The 27,486-nt window shown below is 37.3% G+C and overlaps 1 protein-coding gene across 8 annotated transcripts in view; it reads right to left on the bottom strand.

The window, feature by feature from the left end:
• The window catches only part of BTBD10 (BTB domain containing 10), a 78,959-nt gene that overhangs the window by 13,504 nt on the left and 37,969 nt on the right, over nucleotides 1–27,486 (bottom strand). For all 8 annotated transcript variants that reach the window (XM_081240472.1, XM_081240473.1, XM_081240479.1 and 5 more), the window contains 4 exons: nucleotides 7,296–7,492; nucleotides 4,761–5,046; nucleotides 1,721–1,823; nucleotides 105–225 (listed from right to left, as the gene is read on the bottom strand). In XM_081240472.1, coding sequence (XP_081096598.1) covers nucleotides 105–225; nucleotides 1,721–1,823; nucleotides 4,761–5,046; nucleotides 7,296–7,449 — 664 coding nt within the window. In that variant the 5' untranslated portion in view covers nucleotides 7,450–7,492. The remainder of the gene's footprint in view (nucleotides 1–104; nucleotides 226–1,720; nucleotides 1,824–4,760; nucleotides 5,047–7,295; nucleotides 7,493–27,486) is intronic.

Below are 27,486 nucleotides of genomic sequence, written 5' to 3'. Positions count from 1 at the left end.
AATTAAACAAATACTTGAAGTCTAGGTAAACAGCATTATTTCAGGCATTTCATTCCAATATATTTTAACTCTACAAACACTCACACACAAAACATCATACTTACTGAGATCTCTACATTTAATAGTACTATATTCAAAAGATATACAAAGATAGTCGCAAGCTTCTCTCAGTTCAGGAATAGATATGCCATCAGGACAACGGATTATTCCTGTTTTATAGTAATCCTGAAAAAAAAAAAAGTAAAGAATGCATAAAACATCTGGCGCACGAGGTAGGCAAAACTTATTATTAAGGTTGGGCTGGTAGAATTTTCAAAAATCGTGGTACTCTGAGGAATTGTGGAATTTTAAAGTTAGGTGGCACCTCCATTCACCTAACCACTTTTTCATTTTACCAACAAGAAAAACTTATGTCCAGATGGGTTCACTGACTCACCCAGTTATTATAAAATTATTTAACAGCAGAGGTAAGATTAGCACCCAGGTCTCCTCATTACTTATGCATCTCTTCTCTCTACTATATCATGCTAATGCATATGTATTCTCCCCCTTACAAGTTATTTGTCTACATAACTACCATGCATTTAAAAAAATTTTTTAAGGAAGTTAAATGATATATTTTAAGTTACCTTAAATATTACCTAGAGAATTGAGCAAAATTTAAGGTTTTTAGTAAAGAACTTCAAAATCATATCCAAATATTCAAATATATGCAAACAGAACACACAATTAGATATTCTTCTTCCAAATACTGTTCTTTGGTGTTGCCCACATTATTACAAACAATAATAGTAATTATTTCCAAGATCTACTTAAAATGCTGTTAGGGGCTCGCTGAGAGCTACAGATAAGTTACTCCATAGCTGAGTCATGGAGTAAACTTATCAACTCCATTGGGGGTCAAATGGAAGTATGGGCAGCTGAAAAGGCACTTCCCCAAAAATTAAGATCTGCCTCAAGCTTCTTGAGGTTCAGAGCCACAGCAACATTATTTCTGAAGTTGCTACATGAATGGAACCAAGACATCTTCTGGTACTTTTCAAAGTCCTTGTTAGTACTGATTATTATCAACTACTTTTCCTGTCTTGTACCTCAGGATCCTCCCTCTCCTCTTCCCACAAAACTACTTAAGGAAACCATATTTTCAGACTGTGGCATAAACTGTCACACACTATAAATCAAACCTTTATCACTGATTTAAAATCATAAGTAGGGACTCGTAGTACTAATTCAAATATTCCTCAAAATAAAAAGTTAAAAAATTTTTTTAAGTTTTAAAACAAAGATGGTAAGAAATACATTTTAGAGATGACTTTTAAATGTTCGTAATGTCCATTGTTAGTTATATGCAATAAAATATTAGAATTCCAGTAGCCACATTTATTCTCTGGTAGTAAATAATTATCAACTTACTGTATTTAGTAGAATTAAGGAGGGTGGAGTAATGTGACTATAGAAATGTTACCACTAAACTCTTGAAAGAATTGACTGTGCAGACGTAAGAGATGAATTATCCCCTATCTTATCTTTATGAAGGTTATAAAATTCATTTATTTATATCATATTATATTTACACACCAAAAAAAGATAAATTGTATTTTTTCAAAAATGCCCTGGATACTTCCATAGAGATATCCAAATAGAACTCTGCTTCCAATCCAAGTACCTAACAAGAAGGGGTTAATTGATTCAATCAATACACATACGAAAGAGTACTCACCAGAATAGCTCGAAACACAGTAGAGCCAATCCCCTCTGCCACCTCATACTCTCCCTTCTCATTGGGACGTGTAAAGTTATGTTCTCTGCCAGATCCAAACATCCTATGGTAGCAAATAATTGAGAAATATATCACTAAGATATTCCTTCAAAAGGGAAAATTGTTTTCACGTACAAAAGTAAAAAGGGGGGCTTCCCTGGTGGTGCAGTGGTTAAGAATCTGCCTGCCAATGCAGGGCACACAGGTTCGTGCCCCGGTCTGGGAGGATCCCACATGCCGCACAGTGGCTGGGCCCATGCGCCATGGCCGCTGAGTCTGCACGTCTGGAGCCTGTGCTCCGCAACGGGAGAGGCCACAACAGTGAGAGGCCCGGGTACCGCAAAAAAAAAAAAAAAAAAAAAAAAAAAAAGTAAAAAGGAATTATAATTTAAGCATTAAATTATGTCATTAAATTAGTTCAAGAATGTTTATCAGAAGTTTATTCAGGCAAATGTAATAAATGAAGGAATATTAAAATATGTTTTTGTGTGAGGAAACAGTAGTAAAAATTCCCTATAAGAAAACAAAATAAATTAATAAAATTCAGAAGCTAAAAAACTTTCCAGTCCCTTCACCTCAGGGGATGGAAAAAACCCATCAATTTGGAGAAATTCTTATACTAATTTTAACCAGAAAAAGAAAGAAAGAAAGGAAGGGAGGGATGGAGGGAGGGAGGGGAGGGGGAGGGAGGGGGAGGGGTGGGGAAGCGGAGGGGAAGGGAGGGGGAGGGGAAGGGAGGGGAGGGGAAGAGAGGGGAGGGGAGAGGGAGGGGAGGGGAGGGGAGAGGGAGGGGAGGGGGGAGGGAGGGAGGGAGGGAGGGAGGGAAAACTATGTTATCTGTGCCTTTTCCTTAAAACTACTGTCTTCAATGCAAAGTTATTCTATAAAGAAGCACGTAGAGTAATCTAAACTAGAAAAAAGTAAAATAAGGGTATGCAGATTAGGTTACTTTTCACAACCTTAACTATAAATGTAACAAATTTTGCACAAAATTCTTATACTTGCATTCCAGAACTGAAAAACAAGCAATCAAATGCTGGGGTAGGGAGGAATGACCAAGTTAAGAAGAGAATGAAAATTCTAAATAAGTAAGTAACAAGCTCTTAATATTAATTTTTACAGAAACAAAATACAAATGAATTTATATTTTTTCAAGTCATGTTGTTGGCCCTTTAACAGTAACTATTTAGAAAAGAGGCAATTTGCAAAACAGGTCCTTCAAAGTGAAAAGCTGAATGCGTAACTCCCTAGAAAATTTTAAAATTGTGATTAAAAGAATTTGAACCTCTGAATTCAATGATGCCACCATTCCTAAAGTAAATATGGCTGATCTAAGTTTTCTATTCAACAATTTCCCAATTTAAATAGTTTCCTCTTTTGTTATAACACAGAAACCTATAAACAACAAAGCTTTTTTATTTCAAAGTTTCCAAAAGAATGCCAACTGTTTTTTTACAGTTCCCATGAATATTAATTTTCATCCCCAAAGATATGCTTTCGTCAACTGACATGAAAAGAAGCCTTCACTGATTTGGGAAAAAAAGAAGAGAGTCCTTCAGGAATCAAATGTCATGCAATTTTCTCAAATACTTGAAATTTTAACAAAAAGGGAAAGCTATACTTTTCAGATCAATATGGATCACAAACACAAAAAAAATCTTTTGCATTTGTTTTAAGAAAAATGTAGTCTATCAGTTGAAGAAAAATTTCAAATATCTACTTCTACATTTTAACTGTGTTCCTTTACAGTTTAGGTAAAAATATAAAGTATTATCAGTGTTGAGTCATACTCCTAAGAGCTCCCATCAACAATCTTCCCTATGCTTCTAATAATACATAAAAGCCTATAGAGTTCAAGTATTTTTTTTCGTACAGATGTAAAGTCTAGTGCTAATGTTAAAAGGAAATATTTGTCTACTCAAAATGTAAACAGTGTCACATGCTGGCATTTATTCGGTATTCAGAGATACTTACAAATTTCACACACACACACACACACACAGAGGTATGCCAAACTGTTACACATGCAACCTAGCAAAAAACACAAGTTTTTTTTTTCTTACCTCACGTAAACTTCCATTTCATTTATGTGTCTCCTTCATTTTATATTAGAATGAATAGAAAAAAGGCACTAATTTTACAATTAAAAGGTGTTTGATCCTAGCTTTTTTTTTTTTGCGGTACGTGGGCCTCTCACTGTTGTGGCCTCTCCCATTGCAGAGCACAGGCTCCGGATGCGCAGGCTCAACGGCCATGGCTCATGGGCCCAGCCACTCCGAGGCATGTGGGGTCTTCCCGGACGGGGGCACAAACCCGTGTCCCCTGCATCAGCAGGCGGACTCTCAACCACTGCGCCACCAGGGAAGCCCTGATCCTAGTTTTGAACACTTTGAAAAATCAAGTCTATATTCTTAGACAGAAGTTCCCATAACTAGTCCATACTGTCTATATCAGTTCTAGATTGTGGTTCCCATAACTAAAAACTTTATATTAATCTATTACTCCAGACTAGTACAGATTAAGAGACAATTATCTCTCCTTCGTTCTACTAACTACTTGTTAATATTATTTCTTTTTTAAGTATCTACATCAAATTGATAACTCATGCTAACTTTTCAGCTAAGGAAATGCTGATACCTGCTGTATTTGGAGGTTGAATTTGGGAGCCCTAAGTGAAGGAAGCATTAGCACTGTTAAATTCACCTTGTTAAATACAATCTATGCTTTCAACCTATAGAGATCTTTCAGTGTCCTGTCTTCATTTAACTAATATATTTGCTATTTCTATTGGTATAGCAAAGATTATTTGAAATAAAAACAAGTTCAAGATCTGGTTCTACCACTTTCTAGCCGGATTAACTTCAGCAAATTATTTAACCTCGAAAGCTCAGCAGGAACACTGTATTCCACCAGAGAATTACTGTAAAACTTTAAATGAAAAAAAACCAAAGCAATGTTAAAGTGCTTTATAATTAATAATACAAAGAATAGCAATACCAACCTGCCCAACATTGTATTTGGCTGTGCAGTAAAAATGGATGGGTCTACAACAAATCTAGTGTTATCCACTATTAGTGTCACTCGTTCTGATGTTCTTACATTCCGAGCTCCTTCTTTTGCATTTTCATACACAAACACCATTTCCCCAGATGTCTTACAGCTACCATCTGAACTTGACTGACTACTGTTTCTGCTGCTGTTCCCAGCACTGCTACTGGAACCACTTGGAGATGCTTTTTGAGGACGAGGACTGCTTGGACGAGAGGAGCTGTGATCTTTTTCACGTTCTGAAATATAGATGTTAAACAAAGTTATGCAAATTTTCTTTTTAAAAATTTGAGATTTATATATATCTTTTAAAAACTGTGATTTAGAAAAGCTGTTTTATATCACTGCATTTCTGCTTTTTTGATTTCAACTAACATTTTCACAGATCATATATGTTCATTTATTTTCTAGGAATGAAACCTAAAATATCAAATTGTTTTCTAAAAAAATTAATTTTATAGACTTTAAAAAAAGATGTATAGCTGACTAATGTTGACCCAGACTAAGATCAAAATTAAGGTAAATTTTATATTATTGCTCTACTTAAAAATATATAGAAACCCGGGGCTTCCCTGGTGGCGCAGTGGTTGAGAGTCCGCCTGCCGATGCAGGGGACACGGGTTCGTGCCCCGGTCCGGGAAGATCCCACATGCCGCGGAGCTACTTGGCCCGTGAGCCATGGCCGCTGAGCCTGCGTGTCCGGAACCTGTGCTCCGCAACGGGAGAGGCCACAACAGCGAGAGGCCCGCGTACCGCAAAAAACAAAAAAACACAAAAAAAATATAGAAACCCAAGGAGAGGAATATTCTCACAAGTCACATAAATAAGCATTGAAAGTTAGTAAAAGATTAATAACAATTTTAACTTTCCTAAACACTGAAAGTATTAACACTATTCTGAAAACACAAAGTACAAACTTTGCACTCTTACTATGTTAATAAGGAAATCCCCAAACCAGCTATTTGTCTCACAAAAGGTCCCAAAGGAACAAAAAAATTTCACTGCAGACATTAAGAAGTATATTTATGTTTTCAAATGACTTTTAATGTCTTAGCAAATTAAGTGGTTTTAATAGCTTATGATATACTGGTTTGTTCTCATTCTCATTTTTGAATAAAGCACTACTAAAATTTTATAGGATCATATTATTAGCTACAATTTTAATAGGAAACATTGTTAAAATTCAGAAAATTTTCTTTAGCAGTTCCAGTAGTCTACAAAGGGGACATTAAAACTAAGGTTTTGTGATAAGTTTCCTTTAGAGGCTAGATTACTAAACTTTAAAGGTGACCTAAAAATGTACCTCCATCTCATCAGTTTCACCAGCTTTTGCCAAATTCCTCCATGACTCAAGCTACTTAGAACACTCTGTACAGCTTTACTGGTTATATAATTAGGTTTGCTGTATCTCCAGAGACGCCCTGACACCTCCCTTTTACTGCCTATTTCCACAAGGCTGCTAGCATCCCAAAATTAAAATTTACTAAAATAATAAAATAATTTATCTCCTATTCTCTTTCCAGATACTAAACTTTGCATATAACAAACTGTCAACTCTTATTTATACTTTTGTTGGTTTTTAGCTTATCAGTATTAGTCTGATTTTTAAGACCTACTTAGATACTGAAAACGTCTCCACATAATCAGACCCTAATATAAATGATTTTGGTTTATACGAGGTAATCAGAAACTACCTCAAATAGTAAGTCAAATTATTTAATTTGCCACTTCTGAGTGGAAAATAAAAATCAGCAAGCTCACATTGTTTATGTATCTCCACTTCAGACTACTGTTTTACAGTCACACAATGTATTTACCTGGGGTAACAGCATTCATTTATGGTAATAAGTAGGAAGGAAGAAAAAGACCTGAGCTAGTTGTCAAGAAAAGAAAAAAAAAAAAAAACCACTTCACACCTTCCTTTTCCTCTTCTATTTTTTTATTAACTTTAAAATATTGTCAAAAATCAAGATAAATTACCTTATAATAGTTACTCTTTCACTTCCTTTTTAAATATGATTAACAAGGATTCTTATCAATAATTCACTACAAACTATTTTAAAATAAACCACTGCTCTATATCTCACAAGATAAAAATCACCTGAAAAGAATGTTAAATCTACATATTACAGTTTTAAAGGTTGTTCGAATTATTTGTCCCAGACTCTTAAAAGAAATTCACTTTTAAGTTTCATTTAATAAGTTGTTTTTTCACAGCAAGAACCAAGCTAAGCTAAAACAGAAGCAATGAACAGAAGTAAGAAGTTAATTTTACTCTGAAGTATTAGGCACAAATCATTGTTATTACTGCATTAAAAAGGTAAATGCGTTGGGAATTCCCTGGTGGTGCAGTGATTAGGACTTGACACTTTCAATGCCAGGATCAATTGGGAAACTAAGATGCCGCAAGCCTCGAAGCGTGGCCAAAAAAAAAAAGGTAAATGCATGCTTTTAAAAACCATTGGGAAGCTGAGTTGATTTTACATACCAACATGGTGCTGTCGTGTTGGAGAAGTAACATTTCTAATACAAGGAGTGAGCTGAGATTCTGTTCTTTCGTGAGATGAATCTCGAGATCGGTCACTTGACCTTCGTCTATCTCTTGATCTCTCATGTCCCCCACTAGCACCATGTAGACTCATTTTGGTGTGCTCAACAACTCCTTTAGCAACACGTGAGGGAGCACTGATAAATTAGAAAAGAAAATTAACCATAAAAGTAGGACATGAAATCACAAATGCTTTCCCCAAAACCCCCAATTAACATAAAGCTACTAATATTTTGAAATGCAAGAATCAAATGTTACTTTACAATTCTGAAACCTAATTTACTTTAAACTTGCAGGTTTTAAAAATTCTGGAACACTATGTCTTTAAAGATCACATACTCCAACTCAGTCTTTTTTTAAGGATGAGAAAGCCAAAGCCCAGAATGGTTAACTGACTTTTTAGTTTGTAATAGAAGAGGTAGTGGTAGTAGTAATAGCAGCAGCAGAGACCACCCAGATCTCTTAAATATTACTCAAGTGTTCTTTTGATTTCTTTGATTGTAAGGGGAAAAGGGAGGGAAAAAGCACCAGCTTCTGGAACTCTGAGGTATGGGCAAAGTAACGGGTCTCCCTGACAAATAAAATAAGTCTACATGCTAACTCCAATTCATTTTGATTTTGATTGAACCCTCTTCAAAAATTTTAAAAAGCACTTTTCTAAAAAGCTAACAGCACTATGTAAAGTTACAGAATTTAATATTTTGAAAACATCCTACATAAATTTTCCCATGAGAAGTGAATAACTGGGAATGATGATTAAAATATTCTAGTTGACAGCATTCATTCACACAATTATTTATTAAGTTATATATGCTATGTGCACAATGCTGTGCTACATGCCAAGAAAGAAGCAGCTCCCTCAGGGAGCTTATGATTTAAGTGTAGCAGTTATATACATGGACATGCAGAAATGTAAACAATTCAAGAGCTATCCCAAATTTCAAATATAAAATGACTAAATGTATCTCAAATATATAACTAATAAATGAGTGATAGATAATAAATGCTTTAAGTTCTCACATGAAGAAGACATCACTGTAAATCACTGGTGAATCAGGCACTAACAAATAGATAAGATTTTAATAATCAGAATACACTGCAAGTAGGAAAACTGATAGGAACAAAAAAGAGAGAGCCTGACCTAAGGCAGGTGGAAATTTACCACCTTAGCAAACAAAACACATGCTTCATAGTTTAAAAACATTAAAGTGCTTTTTAGAAACAGAAGTAACAGGAATAGAAAGAACTTCATGGCTTTAGAGTAATAAAGACTTAGAATCAATTGTCCTTTAAGACTTAATTGTTCAACATGTTGAATGTTACTTAACATTTTGGAACCTTCATTTCCTCATCTGTAAGCTGTAGATTCTTTTTACTTTCAAGTTCAATATGAGGATTAAATGAAGTATAATAAGTAAGCTGACCAGCAATGTGCCTGGTACAATTGAATCACCCATTAAATGTTAGTTTATTTAGTTATAACAGGTGAAGATAATAAAGTTCAAAATCACAAGACTTGCTCAGAGTCACCAAGAATTTAGTGGATACCCTATTAACACTGTAACCTAATCCTTTCAATTCATTCCAGTGCCCCCTCCACAATGTTACCCTGCTCTCCTTCACCAAAACCACACTAGTTAAAAATTTAATCTTGATGATTCAGTTTTAAATCCGATAAGGTTCCAGGATCATCTCCTCTGCTGATTTATTAGCTATAACACTTAGTTTTGTTATTTTAGTGGTTTCTTTGATTATGAAAATCGCTGTCATCTCACTATAACAGACTAAAAAGACAAAAGGCTGACTTTGTAACTACCCAAAGAGTGACTTCTATGGAAATAAAGGCAACCTACCAGCTTGTATCAGTCATTTGTCTTTCATAAACCTACAGACAGAAACAAACAAACAAACAAACAAACCCCTCTAACTCCCACCTTCCTTCTAGTGAAAAATATCAGAATAGGATCACATCCTTGGAACATAATTTTTTTCTTCAAATAGAACAAATCAAAAGATCCTACTTTCAGGTTAAAAACCTTCAGAGTAGGAACAATGGAATTTCTGGCTCATGTCCTAAAGTAGGAAAAAGAAAGGAATCCACAATAATAGAATAAGGATTATACACTGGAAAAAATAACTCCTTAAATTATTCTAGATGCTGTTTTAAACGTGCTAATAAGCACATTTTCTAAATATGAATCTAATTGATAATTTAACAGACAAGGTACAAACACAACTACAACTAAGGCAAATGCAGGATAAACGTTCGGTAAGGGCCAAGCAGACTGATTAATTGAAAAAGGATTTCAACTAGATATCTCTATAGCTGAAAGATTAAATGCTGCTAAGCATTCTGCTGAAATATTGGCTTCATTTCTAAACTGTTTAGATGTTAAATCAATGCAAAAGGTGTCATAATACACTCCTGTCCTTTCTTTTCATTCTCAAATGGAATGTACTCTGAATCAGACCTTCAAAATCAGATGTCATGGAAGACTAATTATGTCCTACTCTATTTAGTTAAATAATTTTAGAGCAGGAAAGCACTCTAAGGGCAAAAATAATATGTGCAAACAAAAATGAGGATAAGCAAGTTCACAGGGGATAACTCTGCTTCGTGTTGCATCTAAGAGTTTGGGATACGTGAATTGAGAACAGGTAAGGAGACGAAGAATGCATCAGCCCCAACATCTGCTTCTAGCCAAGACAGGGAAACAAGGACTGAATTTACCTTCCTGTCTGAAACAACCCAAAAACAAAATATATGAAACAATGACAAGACACAATATATTTGGAAAAGAAAGTGATCCCTGAAAGATAGAAAATAAATAAGGCCAGCAACTGCCCCAAATTACTACCTTAAGAAGAGTTTCCAGAATAAAACACAGGGAGGCAAAACCCTGGCAGAAGCTGATGGACTCTGAGTTAAGGATATGGAGCTGAGAGCCTGGGGACAATAGGTGGCTAGAGTTCTAAGGAAAGAGTACCAGAGAGGGGAGAGCAACACAGAGAGAAAAACCTCAGAGATCTGCAGAGCCTAGTACCAATCAATGCACAGGTGAGGAAACTTGACGAGGCTGGGGAAACAACTGACTCAAAGAATTAGAGGAAACAGTGCCCAGGACTCATATAGAGCCAGGAATAGGGCCTGTTTCCCCTAGTCAGGATGGAAAACCTCATAAAAGGGCACTGAAGGGAGACTCTAAGGGGTCTTGGCTCTGAAATGGGAACTAATTAGACCTAAACTGAGCACTATTCTAGTCATATCTAACAAATGTTAACAGCAACACCTGAAAGAATCAAATTGTTTCCAAGTAAGTAAACTGAATCCTAAAACAAAGCTCAAGAAAATCTATAGGAATACAAAAATATCCAGCAACCAAACAAGGTAAATACACAATGTATGGCATCCAGTTAAAAATTACGAGGTATGCAAAGAGGGAGCAAAACATAACCCATAAGGAAAAAACTCAACTAAAACCAACCCGGACTGACACATATCTTAGAATTAGAAACAAAGACATTAAAACAGCCATTATAACCATATTCCTCCAAAATGTTATTCCTCCAAAATATTCTATACAGATATAGAATATTAAAAAGATGCAAATCAGACTTCCAGAGACAAAAATGATATCTGAGATGAAAAATGTACTCAATGGAATTAATGGAAGATTACACATTACAGAAGAAAAGATTTGTGAGTTTGAAGACACAGCAGTAGGAAATATCCAAAATTAATATAATAGTCATTATAGAAAAATAAATTGAGCATGAGTGAGCTATGGGTCAACTTTAAGTGCCCTAATACAGGTATAAATGGAGTCCATAAAGGAAAAAAGGTGAGGAAGAGAAAAATATTTGAAGAAATGTCTTGAAATGTAATTAAAACTACAAACCCACAGGTGCAACATGCAGAAAAAATCCCAAACACATTTTAATAAAAAATAAAACCCCAAACCAAAATGATAACCCCTGCCAACCTACAATTGTTACATCCAGTGAAAACATCTTTCAAAAATAAAAGGGAGGGAGCGAGGGGGAAGATGGCGGAAGAGTAAGACGCGGAGATCACCTTCCTCCCCACAGATACACCAGAAATACATCTATATGTGGAACAACTCCTACAGAACACCTACTGAACGCTGGCAGAAGACATCAGACCTCCCAAAAGGCAAGAAACTCCCCCACGTACCTGGGTAGGGCAAAAGAAAAAAGAATAAACAGAGACAAAAGAATAGGGACGGGACCTGCACCACTGGGAGGGAGCCGTGAAGGAGGAAAAGTTTCCACACACTAGAAGCCCCTTCGCGGGCGGAGACTGCGGGTGGCAGAGGGGGGAAGCTTCGGAGCCGCGGAGAAGAGCGCAGCCACAGGGGTGCGGAGGGCAAACCGACCGGCACTCACCAGCCGGAGAGGCTTGTCTGCTCACCTGCCGGGGCGGGCGGAGCTGGGAGCTGAGGCTCCGGCTTTGGTTGGAGCGCAGGGAGTGGACTGGGGTTGACATCGTGAACACAGCCTGCAGCGGGTTAGTGCACCACGGCTTGCCGGGAGGGAGTCCGGGGAAAAGTCTGGACCTGCCGAAGAGGCAAGAGACTTTTCCTTTCCTCTTTGTTTCCTGGTGCCCGAGGAGAGGGGATTAAGAGCACCGCTTAAAGGACCTCCAGAGATGGGCGCGAGCCGCGGCTAACAGCGCGGACCACAGAGACGGGCATGAGATGCTAGGGCTGCTGCTGCCACCACCAAGAAGCCTGTGTGTGAGCACAGGTCACTCTCCTCACCTCCCTTCTGGGGAGGCTGTGCAGCCCGCCACTGCCAGGGTCCCGGGATCCAGGGACAACTTCCCCGGGAGAACGCACGCGCCTCAGGCTGGTGTGATGTCTTGCCGGCCTCTGCCACCACAGGCTTGCCCCGCATCTACACCCCTCCCTCCCCCCGGCCTGAGTGAGCCAGAGCCCCTGAAGCAGCTGCTCCTTTAACCCCGTCCTGTCTGAGTGAAGAACAGACGCCCTCCGGCGACCTACACGCAGAGGCGGGGCCAAATCCAAAGCTGAAACCCTGGAGCTGTGGGAACAAAGAAGAGAAAGGGAAAAACCTCCCAGCAACCTCAGAAGCAGTGGATTAAAGCTCCACAATCAACTTGATGTACCCTGCATCTGTGGAACACATGAATAGACAACGAATCATCCCAAATTGAGGAGGTGGGCTTTGAGAGCAAGATTTATTATTTTTTCCCCTTTTCCTCTTTTTCTGAGTGTGTATGTGTATGCTTCTGTGTGAGATTTTGTCTGTATAGCGTTGCTTTCACCATTTGTCCTAGTTCTATCCGTCCGTTTTTTTCTTTAAAAAAATTATTTTCTTAATAATTATTTTTTATTTGAATAACTTTATTTTATTTTATCTTACTTTATTTTATCTTCTTTCTTTCTTTCTCTTCCTTCCTTCCTCTCTCTCTTTCTCCTTTTTCTCCCTTTCATTCTGAGCCATGTGGATGAAAGGCTCTTGGTGCTGCAGCCAGGAGTCAGTGCTGTGCCTCTGAGGTGGGAGAGCCAACTTCAGGACACTGGTCCACAACAGACCTCCCAGCTCCACGTAATATCAAATGGCGAAAATATCCCAGAGATCTCCATCTCAACACCAACACCCAGCTTCACTCAATGACCAGCAAGCTACAGTGCTGGACACCCCATGCCAAAAAACTAGCAAGACAGGAACACAACCCCACCCATTAGCAGAGAGGCTGCCTAAAATCATAATAAGTCCACAGACACTCCAAAACACACCACAAGACGTGGACCTGCCCACCAGAAAGACAAGATCCAGCCTCATCCACCTGAACACAGGCACTAGTCCCCTCCACCAGGAAGCCTACACAACCCAGTGAACCAACTTTAGCCACTGGGGATAGACACCAAAAACAACTGGAACTATGAACCTGCGGCCTGCAAAAAGGAGACCCCAAACACAGTAAGATAAGCTAAATGAGAAGACAGAAAAGCACACAGCAGGAGAAGGAGCAAGATAAAAACCCACCAGACCTAACAAATGAAGAGGAAATAGGCAGTCTACCTGAAAAAAGAATTCAGAATAATGATAGTAAAGATGATCCAATATCTTGAAAATAGAATAGAGAAAATGCAAGAAACATTTAACAAGGACCTAGAAGAACTAAAGATGAAACAAGCAATGATGAAAAACACAATACATGAAATTAAAAATACTCTAGATGGGATCAATAGAATAACTGAGGCAGAAGAATGGATAAGTGACCTAGAAGATAAAAGAGTGGAAATAACTACTGCAGAGCAGAATAAAGAAAAAAGAATGAAAAGAACTGAGGACAGTCTCAGAGACCTCTGGGACAACATTAAACGCACCAACATTCGAATTATAGGGGTTCCAGAAGAAGAAGAGAAAAAGAAAAGCACTGAGAAAATATTTGAAGAGATTATAATTGACAACTTCCCTAATATGGGAAAGGAAATAATTACTCAAGTCCAGGAAGCACAGAGAGTCCCATACAGGATAAATCCAAGGAGAAACACGCCAAGACACATATTAACCAAACTATCAAAAATTAAATACAAAGAAAACATATTAAAAGCAGCAAGGGAAAAACAAAAATAACACACAAGGGAATCCCCATAAGGTTAACAGCTTATCTTTCAGCAGAAACTCTGCAAGCCAGAGGGACTGGCAGGACATATTTAAAGTGATGAAGGAGAGAAACCTACAACCAAGATTACTCTACCCAGCAAGGATCTCATTCAGATTTGATGGAGAAATTAAAACCTTTACAGACAAGCAAAAGCTGAGAGAGTTCAGCACCACCAAACCAGCTTTACAACAAATGCTAAAGGAACTTCTCTAGGCAAGAAACACAACAGAGGGAAAAGACCTACAATAACGAACCCAAAACAATTAAGAAAATGGGAATAGGAACATACATATCAATAATTACCTTAAATGTAAATGGATTAAATGATCCCATCAAAAGACACAGACTGGCTGGATGGATACAAAAACAAGAGCCATAAATATGCTGTATACAAGAGACCCACTTCAGACCTAGAGACACGTACAGACTGAAAGTAAGGGGATGGAAAAAGATATTCCATGCAAATGGAAACCAAAAGAAAGCTGGAGTCGCAATTCTTGTATCAGACAAAATAGACTTTAAAATAAAGACTCTTAGAAGAGACAAAGAAGAACACTACATAATGATCAAGGGATCAATCCAAGAAGATATAACAATTTTAAATATTTATGCACCTAACATAGGAGCACCTCAATACATCAGGCAAATGCTAACAGCCATAAAAAGAGGAAATCGACAGTAACACATTCATAGTAGGGGAGTTTAACAACCCACCTTCACCAATGGACAGATCATCCAAAATGAAAATAAATAAGGAAACATAAGCTTTAAATGATACATTAAACAAGATGGACTTAATTGATATTTATAGGACATTCCATCCAAAAACAACAGAATACACAATTTTCTCAAGTGTTCATGGAACATTCTCCAGGATAGATCATATCTGGGGTCACAAATCAAGCCCTGGTAAATTTAGGAAAATTGAAATTGTATCAAGTATCTTTTCCGACCACAAGGCTACGAGACTAGATATCAATTACAGGAAAAGAGCTGTAAAAAACACAAACACATGGAGGCTAAAAAATACACTACTTAATAACGAAGTGATCACTGAAGAAATCAAAGAGGAAATTAAAAAATACCTAGAAACAAATGACAATGGAGACACGACGACCCAAAACCTATGGGATGCAGCAAAAGCAGTTCTAAGAGGGAAGTTTATAGCAATACAATCCTAACTTAAGAAATAGGAAACATCTCAAATAAACAACCTAAACTTGCATCTAAAGTAATTAGAGAAAGAAGAACAAAAACATCCCAAAGTTAGCAGAAGGAAAGAAATCATAAAGATCAGATCAGAAATAAATGAAAAAGAAATGAAGGAAATGATAGCAAAGATCAATACAACTAAAAGCTGGTTCTTTGAGAAGATAAACAAAATTGATAAACCATTAGCCAGACTCATTAAGAAAAAAAGGGAGAAGACTCAAATCAATAAAATTAGAAATGAAAAACGAGAAGTAACAACTGACACTGCAGAAATACAAAAGATCATGAGAGATTACTACAAGCAACTCTATGCCAATAAAATGGACAACCTGGAAGAAATGGACAAATTCTTAGAAATGCACAACCTGCCAAGACTGACTCAGGAAGAAATAGAAAATATGAACAGACCAATCACAAGCGCTGAAATTGAAAATGTGATTAAAACTCTTCCAACAAACAAAAGCCCAGGACCAGATGGATTCACAGGTGAATTCTATTAGAGAAGAGCTAACACCTATCCTTCTCAAACTCTTCCAAAATATAGCAGAGGGAGGAACACTCCCAAACTCATTCTACTAGGCCACCATCACACTGATACCAAAACCAGACAAGGATGTCACAAAGAAAGAAAGCTACAGGCCAATATCACTGATGAACATAGATGCAAAAATCCTCAACAAAATACTAGCAAACAGAATCCAACAGCACATTAAAAGGATCATACACCATGATCAAGTGGGGTTTATTCCAGGAATGCAAGGATTCTTCAATATACGCAAATCAATCAACGTGATACACCATATTAACAAATTGAAGGAGAAAAACCACATGATCATCTCAATAGATGCAGATAAAGCTTTCGACAAAATCCAACACCCATTTATGATAAAAACCCTGTAGAAAGTAGGCATAGGGGGAACTTTCCTCAACATAATAAAGGCCATATATGACAAACCTACAGCCAATATCGTCCTCAATGGTGAAAAACTGAAAGCATTTCCACTAAGATCAGGAACAAGACAAGGTTGCCCACTCCCACCACTCTTATTCAACATAGTTTTGGAAGTCTTAGCCACAGCAATCAGAGAACAAAAGGAAATAAAAGGAATCCAAATCGGAAAAGAAGAAGTAAAGCTGTCACTGTTTGCAGATGACATGATACTATACATAGAGAATCCTAAAGATGCTACCAGAAAACTACTAGAGCTAATCAATGAATTTGGTAAAGTAGCAGGATACAAAATTAATGCACAGAAGTCTCTGGCATTCCTATACACTAATGATGAAAAATTTGAAAGTGAAATCAAGAAAACACTCCCATTTACCACTGCAACAAACAGAATAAAATATCTAGGAATAAACCTACCTAAGGAGACAAAAGACCTGTATGCAGAAAATTATAGGACACTGATGAAAGAAATTAAAGATGATACAATTAGATGGAGAGATATACCATGTTCTTGGATTAGAAGAATCAACATTGTGAAAATGACTCTACTACCCAAAGCAATCTACAGATTCAATGCAATCCCTATCAAACTACCACTGGCAATTTTCACAGAACTAGAACAAAAAATTTCACAATTTGTGTGGAAACACAAAAGACCCCGAAGAGCCAAAGCAATCTTGAGAACGAAAAACAGAGCTGGAGGAATCAGGCTCCCTGACTGCAGACTACACTACAAAGCTACAGTAATCAAGACAGTATGGTACTGGCACCAAAACAGAAATATAGATGAATGGAACAGGATAGAAAGCCCAGAGATAAACCCACACACATATGGTCACCTTATCTTTGATAAAGGAGGCAGGAATGTACAGTGGAGAAAGGACAGCCTCTTCAATAAGTGGTGCTGGGAAAACTGGACAGCTACATGTAAAAGTATGAGATTAGAACACTCGCTAACACCATACACAAAAATGAGCTCAAAATGGATTAAAGACCTAAATGTAAGGCCAGAAACTATCAAACTCTTAGAGGAAAACATAGGCAGAACACTATGACATAAATCACAGCAAGATCCTTTTTCACCCACTTCCTAGAGAAATGGAAATAAAAACAAAAATAAACAAATGGGACCTAATGAAACTTCAAAGCTTTTGCACAGCAAAGGAAACCATAAACAGACCAAAAGACAACCCTCAGAATGGGAGAAAATACTTGCAAATGAAGCAACTGACAAAGGATTAATCTCCAAAATTTATAAGCAGCTCATGCAGCTCAATAACAAAAAAACAAACAACCCAATCCAAAAATGGGCAGAAGACCTAAATAGACATTTCTCCAAAGAAGATATACAGATTGCCAACAAACACATGAAAGGATGCTCAACATCATTAATCATTAGAGAAATGCAAATCAAAACTACAATGAGATATCATCTCACACCGGTAAGAATGGCCATCATCAAAAAATCTAGAAACAATAAATGCTGGAGAGAGTATGGAGAAAAAAGAACACTCTTGCACTGCTGGTGGGAATGTGAATTGGTACAGCCACTATGGAGAACAGTATGGAGGTTCCTTAAAAAACTACAAACAGAACTACCATATGACCCAGCAATCCCACTACTGGGCATATACCCTGAGAAAACCATAATTCAAAGAGTCATGTACCAAAATGTTCATTGCAGCTCTGTTTACAATAGCCAGGAGATGGAAACAACCTAAGTGTCCATCATTGCATGAATGGATCAAGAAGATGTGGCACATATATACAATGGAATATTACTGAGCCATAAAAAGAAATGAAATTGGGGGGCTTCCCTGGTGGCGCAGTGGTGGAGAATCTGCCTGCTAATGCAGGGGACACGGGTTCGAGCCCTGGTCTGGGAGGATCCCAAATGCCGTGGAGCAACTAGGCCCGTGAGCCACAACTACTGAGCCTGCGCGTCTGGAGCCTGTGCTCCGCAATAAGAGAGGCCGCGATAGTGAGAGGCCCGCGCACCGCGATGAAGAGTGGCCCCCGCTTGCCACAACTAGAGAAAGCCCTCGCACAGAAACGAAGACCCAACACAGCAAAAAATAAATTAATTAATTAATAAACTCCTACCCTCCACATCGAAAAAAAAATAGGGCATATGGAAGGCGTCTTAGGCAGACTATCAGTGATTCTGATAGTAATCACTCAAGTGTTATTTAAACCTGAGGCAACTTCAACAGTCTTCAAAAAAAAAAAGAAACGAAATTGAGTTATCTGTAGTGAGGTGGATGGACCTAGAGTCTGTCATACAGAGTGAAGTAAGTCAGAAAGAGAAAGACAAATACCGTATGCTAACACAGAGATGTGGAATCTAAGAAGAAAAAAATGTCATGAAGAACCTAGGGGTAAGACAGGAATAATGACACAGACCTACTAGAAAATGGACTTGAGGATATGGGGAGGGGGAAGGGTAAGCTGTGACAAAGTAAGAGAGTGACATGGACATATATACACTACCAAAAGTAAAAGAGATAGCTACTGGGAAGCAGCCGCATAGCACAGGGAGATCAGCTCGGTGCTTTGTGACCACCTGGATGGGTGGGATAGGGAGGGTGGGAGGGAGGGAGACGCAAGAGGGAGGAGATATGGGAACATATGTGTAACTGATTCACTTTGTTATAAAGCAGAAACTAACACACCATTGTAAGGCAATTATACTCCAATAAAGATGTAAAAAATAAATAAATAAAATAAAAAAATAATAAAAGGGAGCGACTTCTCTGGTGGCGTACTGGTTAAGAATCTGCCTGCCAATGCAGGGGACACAGGTTCGAGCCCTGGTCCAGGAAGATCCCACATGCCGCGAAGCAACTAAGCCTGTGCGCCACAACTACTGAATCTGCACTCTAGCGCCCACGAGCCACAACTACTGAAGCCCACACGCCACAACTACTGAAGCCCGCCTGCCTACCCATGCTCCACAACAAGAGAAGCCACCGCAATGAGAAGCCCATGTACTGCAATGAAGATTAGCCCCCGCTCACTGCAACTAGAGAAAGTCCACGCGCAGCAACCAAGACCCAACACAGCCAAAAATAAATTAAATAAATTTATTAAAAGTAAATAAATAAAAGGGAAATGCATTCTCAGACACACACAAAAAAGATGAATGAATTCATCATGAGCAAACTTGCACTATAAGAAAATTTAAAGAACACCCTTCAGGCGGAAGAACACAATAACACCAGTTGAAAATACGAATCTACACAAAGGAATTAAGAATATTGGAAATAGCACAAAGTTTGGAAAGAGAGAAATGGAAGTACATTACTGTAAGGCTCTTATATGACACATGAAATGATTTAATATCACTTGAAGGTAAACTGTGATAAACTAAAGATGTATATTATAAGCTCTAAAGCAACCACTAAAGTACAGAAACAAAGAATTATAGTTAATAAGCCAACATAGAGGATAAAATGAAATCATAAAAAAGATACAATTAATCTAAAAGAGGGCCAAAAGAAAGGGGAAGAGGATAGGGAAACAAGAACAAATGGGACAAACAGAAAATAAATAGCAAGATAGCAGACTTAACCTTACCCATATCTATAATCACATTAAATGTACATGGTCTAAGGCATAAAAGGTAGAGGTTATCCCACTGGATATAAAAACCAGACCCCGGGCTTCCCTGGTGGCGCAGTGGTTGAGAGTCCGCCTGCCGATGCAGGGGACACGGGTTCGTGCCCCGGTCTGGGAAGATCCCACATGCCGCAGAGCGGCTAGGCCCGTGAGCCATGGCTGCTGAGCCTGCGCATCCGGAGCCTGTGCTCTGCAAGGGGAGAGGCCACAACAGTGAGAGGCCCGCCTACCGCAAAAAAAAAAAAAAAAAAAAAAAAAACCAGACCCAACTATATGCTGCCTACAAGAAGCACACTTTAAATATAAAGGTACAGGGCTTCCCTGGTGGCGCAGTGGTTGAGAGTCCGCCTGCCGATGCAGGGGACGCGGGTTCGTGCCCCAGTCTGGGAAGATCCCACATGCCGTGGAGCGGCTAGGCCCGTGAGCCATGGCCGCAGAGCCTGCGCATCCGGAGCCTGTGCTCCTCAACGGGAGAGGCCACAACAGTGAGAAGCCCGCATACCGCAAAAAAAAAAAAAAAAAAGAATCCACCTGCCAATGCAGGGGACATGGGTTCGAGCCCTGGTCCGGGAAGATCCCACATGCTGCGTAGCAACTAAGCCCGTGCGCCACAACTACTGAACCTGTGCTGAACAGCCCAAGAGCCACAACTTCTGAAGCCTGGGCGCCTAGAGCCTGTGCTCTGCAACAAGAGAAGCCACCACAATGAGAAGCCCGCGCACCGCAATGAAGAGCAGCCCCCACTCACCGCAACTAGAGAAAGCCTGCGCACAGCAACAAAGACCTAATGTGGCGAAAAATAAATAAATAAAATAAATAATAAAATTTAAAATGATAATAAATATAAAGGTACAAAGAGGTTCAATATAAAAGGATAAGGACAGACAAACTATGCTAACACTAGTCAAAAGAAAGCGAGAGTGGCTATATTAATAGCAGACAAAGTAGACCTCAATGCAAAGAATACTACCAAGCATTTCATAAAAATAAAGGGGTAAATTCATTATAAGCACTTAACAATCCCCAAAGTTCTTCTGCCTCATAACAGAGATTCAAAATACATGAAGCAAAAACTGATCAAATTACAAAGAGAACTGCACAATTATTGTCAGAGATTTCAACATCCCTCTCATAATAGTAAATAGAACAAGCAAAGAGAAAATCAGTAAAGATGAATAAGATTTGAACAACACTATCAACTGGCTTAACCTAACTGACATTTATAGAACATTTCACCCAACAAGAGCAGAAAACTCATTCTTCTGGTATGCACACAGAACATTTATCAAGACAGACCATATTCTGTGCAATAAAACAAGTCTCAATACATTTAAAAGAATTCAATCATACAAAGTATGTTCTCTGGTTACAATGAAATTAAATTAAAATTCAGTAACAGAAAGATACCTGGAAAATTCCCAAATATTGGAAATTAGATAACATCTTTTTAAATAACTCAGAAAGGAAAAGAGAAAATTCTGAAGTGAAACAAGTCCAGTGTATCAAAATTTGTGGAATGGCATGATATTACAGCAGTAGTTAAGAAGCAAATTATAGCTTTAAATGCCTATGACAGAAAAGAAGGTCAAAGAAAAAATCACCTCAGTTTCTGCCTTAAGAAACTAGACAAAGAGCAAATTAAACCTAAAGAAACTATAAAAAATTAATAAAGATCAGAGTGGAAGTTAAAATAATAGAAAACAGAAAAAGAATAGGGAAAATCAATGAAAACAAAAGCTAGTTCTTTGAAAACATCATTAAAATTTATAAAATCTCCAGGCAAACTGGGGAAAAAATTGAGAAGATACAAATTACCAATATCAGATATGAGAGAGTAGACATCACTACAAAGTCTGCATGTATTAAAAGAGGGAAAAAATATTATAAACAACTTTATGCAAATAAATTCAGAAGAACTGGACAAATTCCAAACTACCAAAATTCACTCAAGAAGAAACAAATACAGTGAACAGCTGAATGTCTATTAAAGAATTTGAATTTATAGTTAAGAACTTACCCTCTAAGAAAACACCAGGCCAAGATGGCTTCACTGATAATTCTACCAAGCATTTAAGATAGAAATAACACAAATCCTACACAAACTCTTCTAGAAAATTGAAGAAAAGATAATATTTCCTAACATTCTATGAGGCCAGCATTACCCAGATACCAAAACCAGAGAAAGACATTACAAGAATCTACATCCCTCAGAACATAGAGGCAAATATTTTAAACAAAATTTTAGTAGTTTCAATACAGCAATATATAAAAATGTCAATACACCAAGTTCTAAAGGATTTTGTACCAAAAATGCAAGACTGGTTGAATATTCCAAAATCAATACACAACACGATGAGATTAGAAATCAATTACAGGGAAAAACAAATGTAAAACACAAACACATGGAGGCTAAACAGTACATTACTAAATAACCAAGAAATCACTGAAATCAAAGAGGAAATAAAAAAATACCTAGAGACAAATGACAAGGAAAACACGACGACCCAAAACCTATGGGATGCAGCAAAACCAGTTCTAAGAGGGAAGTTTATAGCAATACAAGCCTACCTCAAGAAACAAGAAAAATTTCAAATAAACCTTACACCTAAAGGAACTAGAGAAAGAGAAATGAACAAAACCCAAAGTTAGCAGAAGGAAAGAAATCATAAAGAGCAGAGCAGAAATAAATGAAATAGAAACAAAGAAAACAATAGCAAAGATCAATAAAACTAAAGGCTGGTTCTTTGAGAAGATAAACAAAATTGATAAACCATTAGCCAGACTCATCAAGAAAAAGAGGGAGGACTCAAATCAATAAAATTGGAAATGAAAACGGAGAAGTTACAACAGACACCACAGAAATACAAAGCATTCTAAGAGACTACTACAAGCAACTCTATGCCAATCTATGGACAACCTGGAAGAAATGGACAAATTCTTAGAAAGCTATAACCTTCCAAGACTGAACCAGGAAGAAACAGAAAATAGGAACAGACCAATCATAAGTAATGAAATTGAAACTGTGATTAAAAATCTTCCAAAAAACCAAAGTCCAGGACCAGATGGCTTCACAGGTGAATTTTATCAAACATTTAGAGAACAGCTAACACCCATCCTTCTCAAACTCTTCCAAAAAATTGCAGAGGAAGGAACACTCCCAAACTCATTCTATGAGGCCACCATCACACTGATACCAAAACCAGACAAAGATACTACAAAAAAAGAAAATTACAGACCAATATCACTGATGACTATAGATGCAAAAATTCTCAACAAAATACTAGCAAACAGAATCCAACAACACATTAAAAGGATCATGCATCATGATCAAGTGGGATTTATCCCAGGGATGCAAGGATTCTTCAATATATGCAAATCAATCAATGTGATACACCATACTAACAAATTGAAGAATAAAAACCATATGATCATCTCAGTAGATGCAGAAAAAGCTTTTGACAAAATTCAACACCCATTTATGATAAAAACTCTAGAAAGTGGGCATAGAGGGAACCTACCTCAACATAATAAAGGCCATATATGACAAACCCACAGCAAACATCGTTTTCAATGGTGAAAAACTGGAAGCATTTCCTCTAAGATCAGGAACAAGACAAGGATGTCCACTCTCACCACTATTATTCAACATAGTTTTGGAAGTCCTAAGCAAGGCAATCAGAGAAGAAAAAGAAATAAAAGGAATACAAATTGGAAAAGAAGAAGTAAAGCTGTCACTGTTTGCAGATGACATGATCCTATACACAGAGAATCCTAAAGATTCCACCAGAAAACTACTGGAGCTAATCTATGAATTCAGTAAAGCTGCAGGATACAAAGTTAATGCACAGAAATCTCTTGCATTCCTATACACTAATGATGAAAAATCTGAAAGAGAAATTAAGGAAACACTCCCATTTACCATTGCAACAAAAAGAATAAAATACCTAGGAATAAACCTACCTAGGGAGACAGAAGACCTGTGCACAGAAAACTAAAAGACACTGATGAAAGAAATTAAAGATGATACCAACAGACGGAGAGATATACCATGTTCTTGGATTGGAAGAATCAATATTGTGAAAATGACTATACTACCCAAAGCAATCTACAGATTCAATGCATCCCCATCAAATTACCAATGGCATTTTTTACAGAACTAGAACAAAAAATCTTAAAATTAGTATGGAGACACAAAAGACCCTGAATAGACAAAGAAGTCTTGAGGGGAAACAATGGAGCTTGAGGAATCAGGCTCCCTGACTTCAGACTATATCACAAAGCTACAGTAATCAAGATAGTATGGTACTGGCACAAAAACAGAAATATAGATCAATGGAACAGGACAGAAAGCCCAGAGATAAACCCACACACCTATGGTCAACTAATCTATGACAAAGGAGGCAAGGATACACGATGGAGAAAAGACAGTCTCTTCAATAAGTGGTGCTGGCAAAACTAGACAGCTACATGTAAAAGAATGAAATTAGAACACTCCTTAACACCATACACAAAAATAAACTCCAAATGGATTAGAGACCTAAATTTAAGACAGGTCACTATAAAACTCTTAGAGGAAAACACAGGAAGAACACTCTTTGACATAAATCACAGCAAGATCTTTTTTGATCCACCTCCTAGAGTAATGGAAATAAAACAAAAATAAACAAATAGGACCTAATGAAACTTCAAAGCTTCTGCACAGCAAAGGAAACTACAAACAAGACGAAAAGACAACCCTCAGAATGGGAGAAATATTCACAAACGAATCAACAGACAAAGGATTAATCTCCAAAATATATAAACAGCTCATGCAGCTCAATATTGAAAAAACAAACAACCCAATCCAAAAATGGGCAGGAGACCTAAATAGACATTTCTCCAAAGAAGACATACAGATGGCCAAGAAGCACATGAAAAGGTGCTCAACATCACTAATTATTAGAGAAATGCAAATGAAAACTAAAATGAGGTATCACCTCACACCAGTTAGAATGGGCATCATCAGAAAATCTACAAATAACAAATGCTGGAAAGGGTGTGCAGAAAAGGGAATCTTCTTGCACTGTTGGTGGGAATGTAAACTGATACAGCCACTATGGACAACAGTATGGAGGTTCCTTAAAAAACGAAAAATAGAATTACCATATGACCCAGCAATCCCACCACTGGGCATATACCCAGAGAAAACTGTAATTCAAAAAGATACGTGCACCCCAATGTTCACTGCACCACTATTTACAATAGCCAGGTCATGGAAGCAACCTAAATGCCCATCAACAGACGAATGGATAAAGAAGATGTGGTACATATATTCAATGGAATCCTACTCAGCCATAAACAGGAACGAAATTGGGTCATTTGTAGAGACGTGGATGGATCTAGAGACTGTTATACAGAGTGAAGCAAGTCAGAAAGAGAAAAACAAATATCGTATATTAATGCATATATGTGGAACCTAGAAAAATGGTACAGATGAACCAGTTTGCAGGGCAGAAATAGAGACACAGATGTAGAGAACAAACGTATGGACACCAAGGGGGGAAAGTGGCAGAGGGGTGGTGGTGGTGGTGTGATGAATTGGGAGATTGGGATTGACATATATACACTAATATGTATAAAATGGATAACTAATAAGAGCCTGCTGTATAAAAAAAATAATTCTACAAAAAAAGAATCATGCTTTGAAGCATAAAGTATTGATAAATTAATAGGCAATAAGTCTCTCCAAAAGTTTTTAAATCTTACTAAAATAGTCACTCTCAGAAGCAAGTATCTATTTATATCAAACTTTAGAATATTAATTCTGCATGAATTTCCACATGTGACTTTGCCACCTAATTTGTTTAAAAATTCTAAATACATGAACAGCTTCCAAAAGTAGACAGGTTCCTAAGAATTAAAGAGAAATTTTAGGGTCTCTATCATTTTGTTCATTGAAACTACGGACTCCTATGGTGGTTGGCAGTAATAAAACTAAAGTAATATATATAGAATTTTTTAAATCCAACAACTATTGCAAAGTTTATAACAAAAACCATGCCACTCTCTGAATGGATAAACTGTTGTACATACATACAATGGAATAGTACTCAGAAATTAAATAAGAACAAACTACTGACATGTTCAACAATGCGATAGATCTCAAAGGCATTATGCTGAATGAAAAACCCAAACCCCAATGTTTACATCCTATCTGACTTCATCTATATATCATTCTCAAAATGGCAATATTACAGTAATGGAGAACAAATCAGGGGTTGTCAGAGGTTAGGGATGGGGAATGGGTATGACTCTAAACGGGTAGCATGCAGGAGTTTCTCTGTGGTGATGCAAAAGTTCTGTATCCTGATTGTGGTGGTAGTTACGCAAATCTATATGTGATAAACTATCACAGAATATATATCAGAAAAAGCGCATATAAAAACTGATGTCTATAGTCAGTTATTAGTACTGTATCAATGTCATTTTCCTAGCTTGATGCACTTATGTGGGATGTTATCATTGAAGGAAGCTGACTGAAGAGTACCCAGAAATTCACTGTACAATTTTTTTTTAATTTCTTGTAAATCAAAAACTATTTCACAATAAGTTTAATAAACATAACAAAAAAGGCAATAAACAATGTAGAGACAGGAAGAAAAAGCAAAACTGTAATCAATAAGCTCAGTGCTATTTAAAAATGTATCCGTAAAACAAGGACGGGAATTTTTTTTTTTTAATTAGAGAATGAAAAAGAGTTCTTAGAAATTCAAACACAAGAGCAGAAATTTTAAAAGGTTACTAGAAGGGTTGAAAGAAAAAACTGGGAATAAAAGAAAAAAATGAAAAATGAGACTGAAAGGATGAGAAAATTAAAGGAAGGAGGTCACCATTCAAATATATACTGATATGTTCCAGAGAGAACAGAGAAAACAGAGGGGAGTAAGTTATCAAAGAAATAATACATGAAAAATTTCCAGAAATAAATGATATTTACAAGCACTGCTGCTAACAGAAAATTGTTGTAACAAATACATAAAACTAAAATATCTACAGAGTAAGTAGTACTCAGTTATATATGGCACCCTTGTGTAGTACACACAGGGTACAACCTTATATCACTTTCCTGCTTTGAGGATTTATCTTTAAACACTTCCAGCAACTAACATAATAACCTGGTACATCTTATTAATGTTTGTTGAATTTAGCTTAAGTTTCAGGACATACATAACATCTAAGCATTTCCTGTGACAACTGTTTATTCCTTGTCAAATACTTCTGATTGTGTGTCTTTGTGTCTACAGAGATATAGATATGAAGCTTTACAGTTTACGAGGTGTTTTAAGCACTTAATCAAGCTTTTAAAAACACACTTTTTTTTTTTTTAAGGCTAGCGGCCTGGTGATGGGGGCTATTTAGTGTGGCTTTTTTTTTTTCTTTTCTTTTCTTTTTAAATTATTTATTTATTTTGTCTGCACCAGGTCTTAGCTGTGGCACACAGGCTTCTTAGTTGCTGCATGCATGCAGGATCTAGTTCCTGGACTAGGGATCGAACCCAGGCCCCCTGCCTTGCAAGCTCGGAGTCTTACCCACCAGACCACCAGGGAAGTCCCCAAAACGCATCTTTCCTTAAGGACAAGGTAAGCATCTTTGTAAATTTCAGATTAGATGTTTCCATCCATTTTTTAAATTAGTCTGTCCTTATTTTTTTTTTA

The sequence above is a fragment of the Mesoplodon bidens genome, assembly GCF_964165515.1.
Source record: "Mesoplodon bidens genome assembly, chromosome: 7".
NCBI classification, from domain to species: Eukaryota; Metazoa; Chordata; class Mammalia; order Artiodactyla; family Ziphiidae; genus Mesoplodon; species Mesoplodon bidens.
Note: the sequence above shows the minus strand (reverse complement) of the source record. Positions and strands in the feature narration are given on the sequence as shown.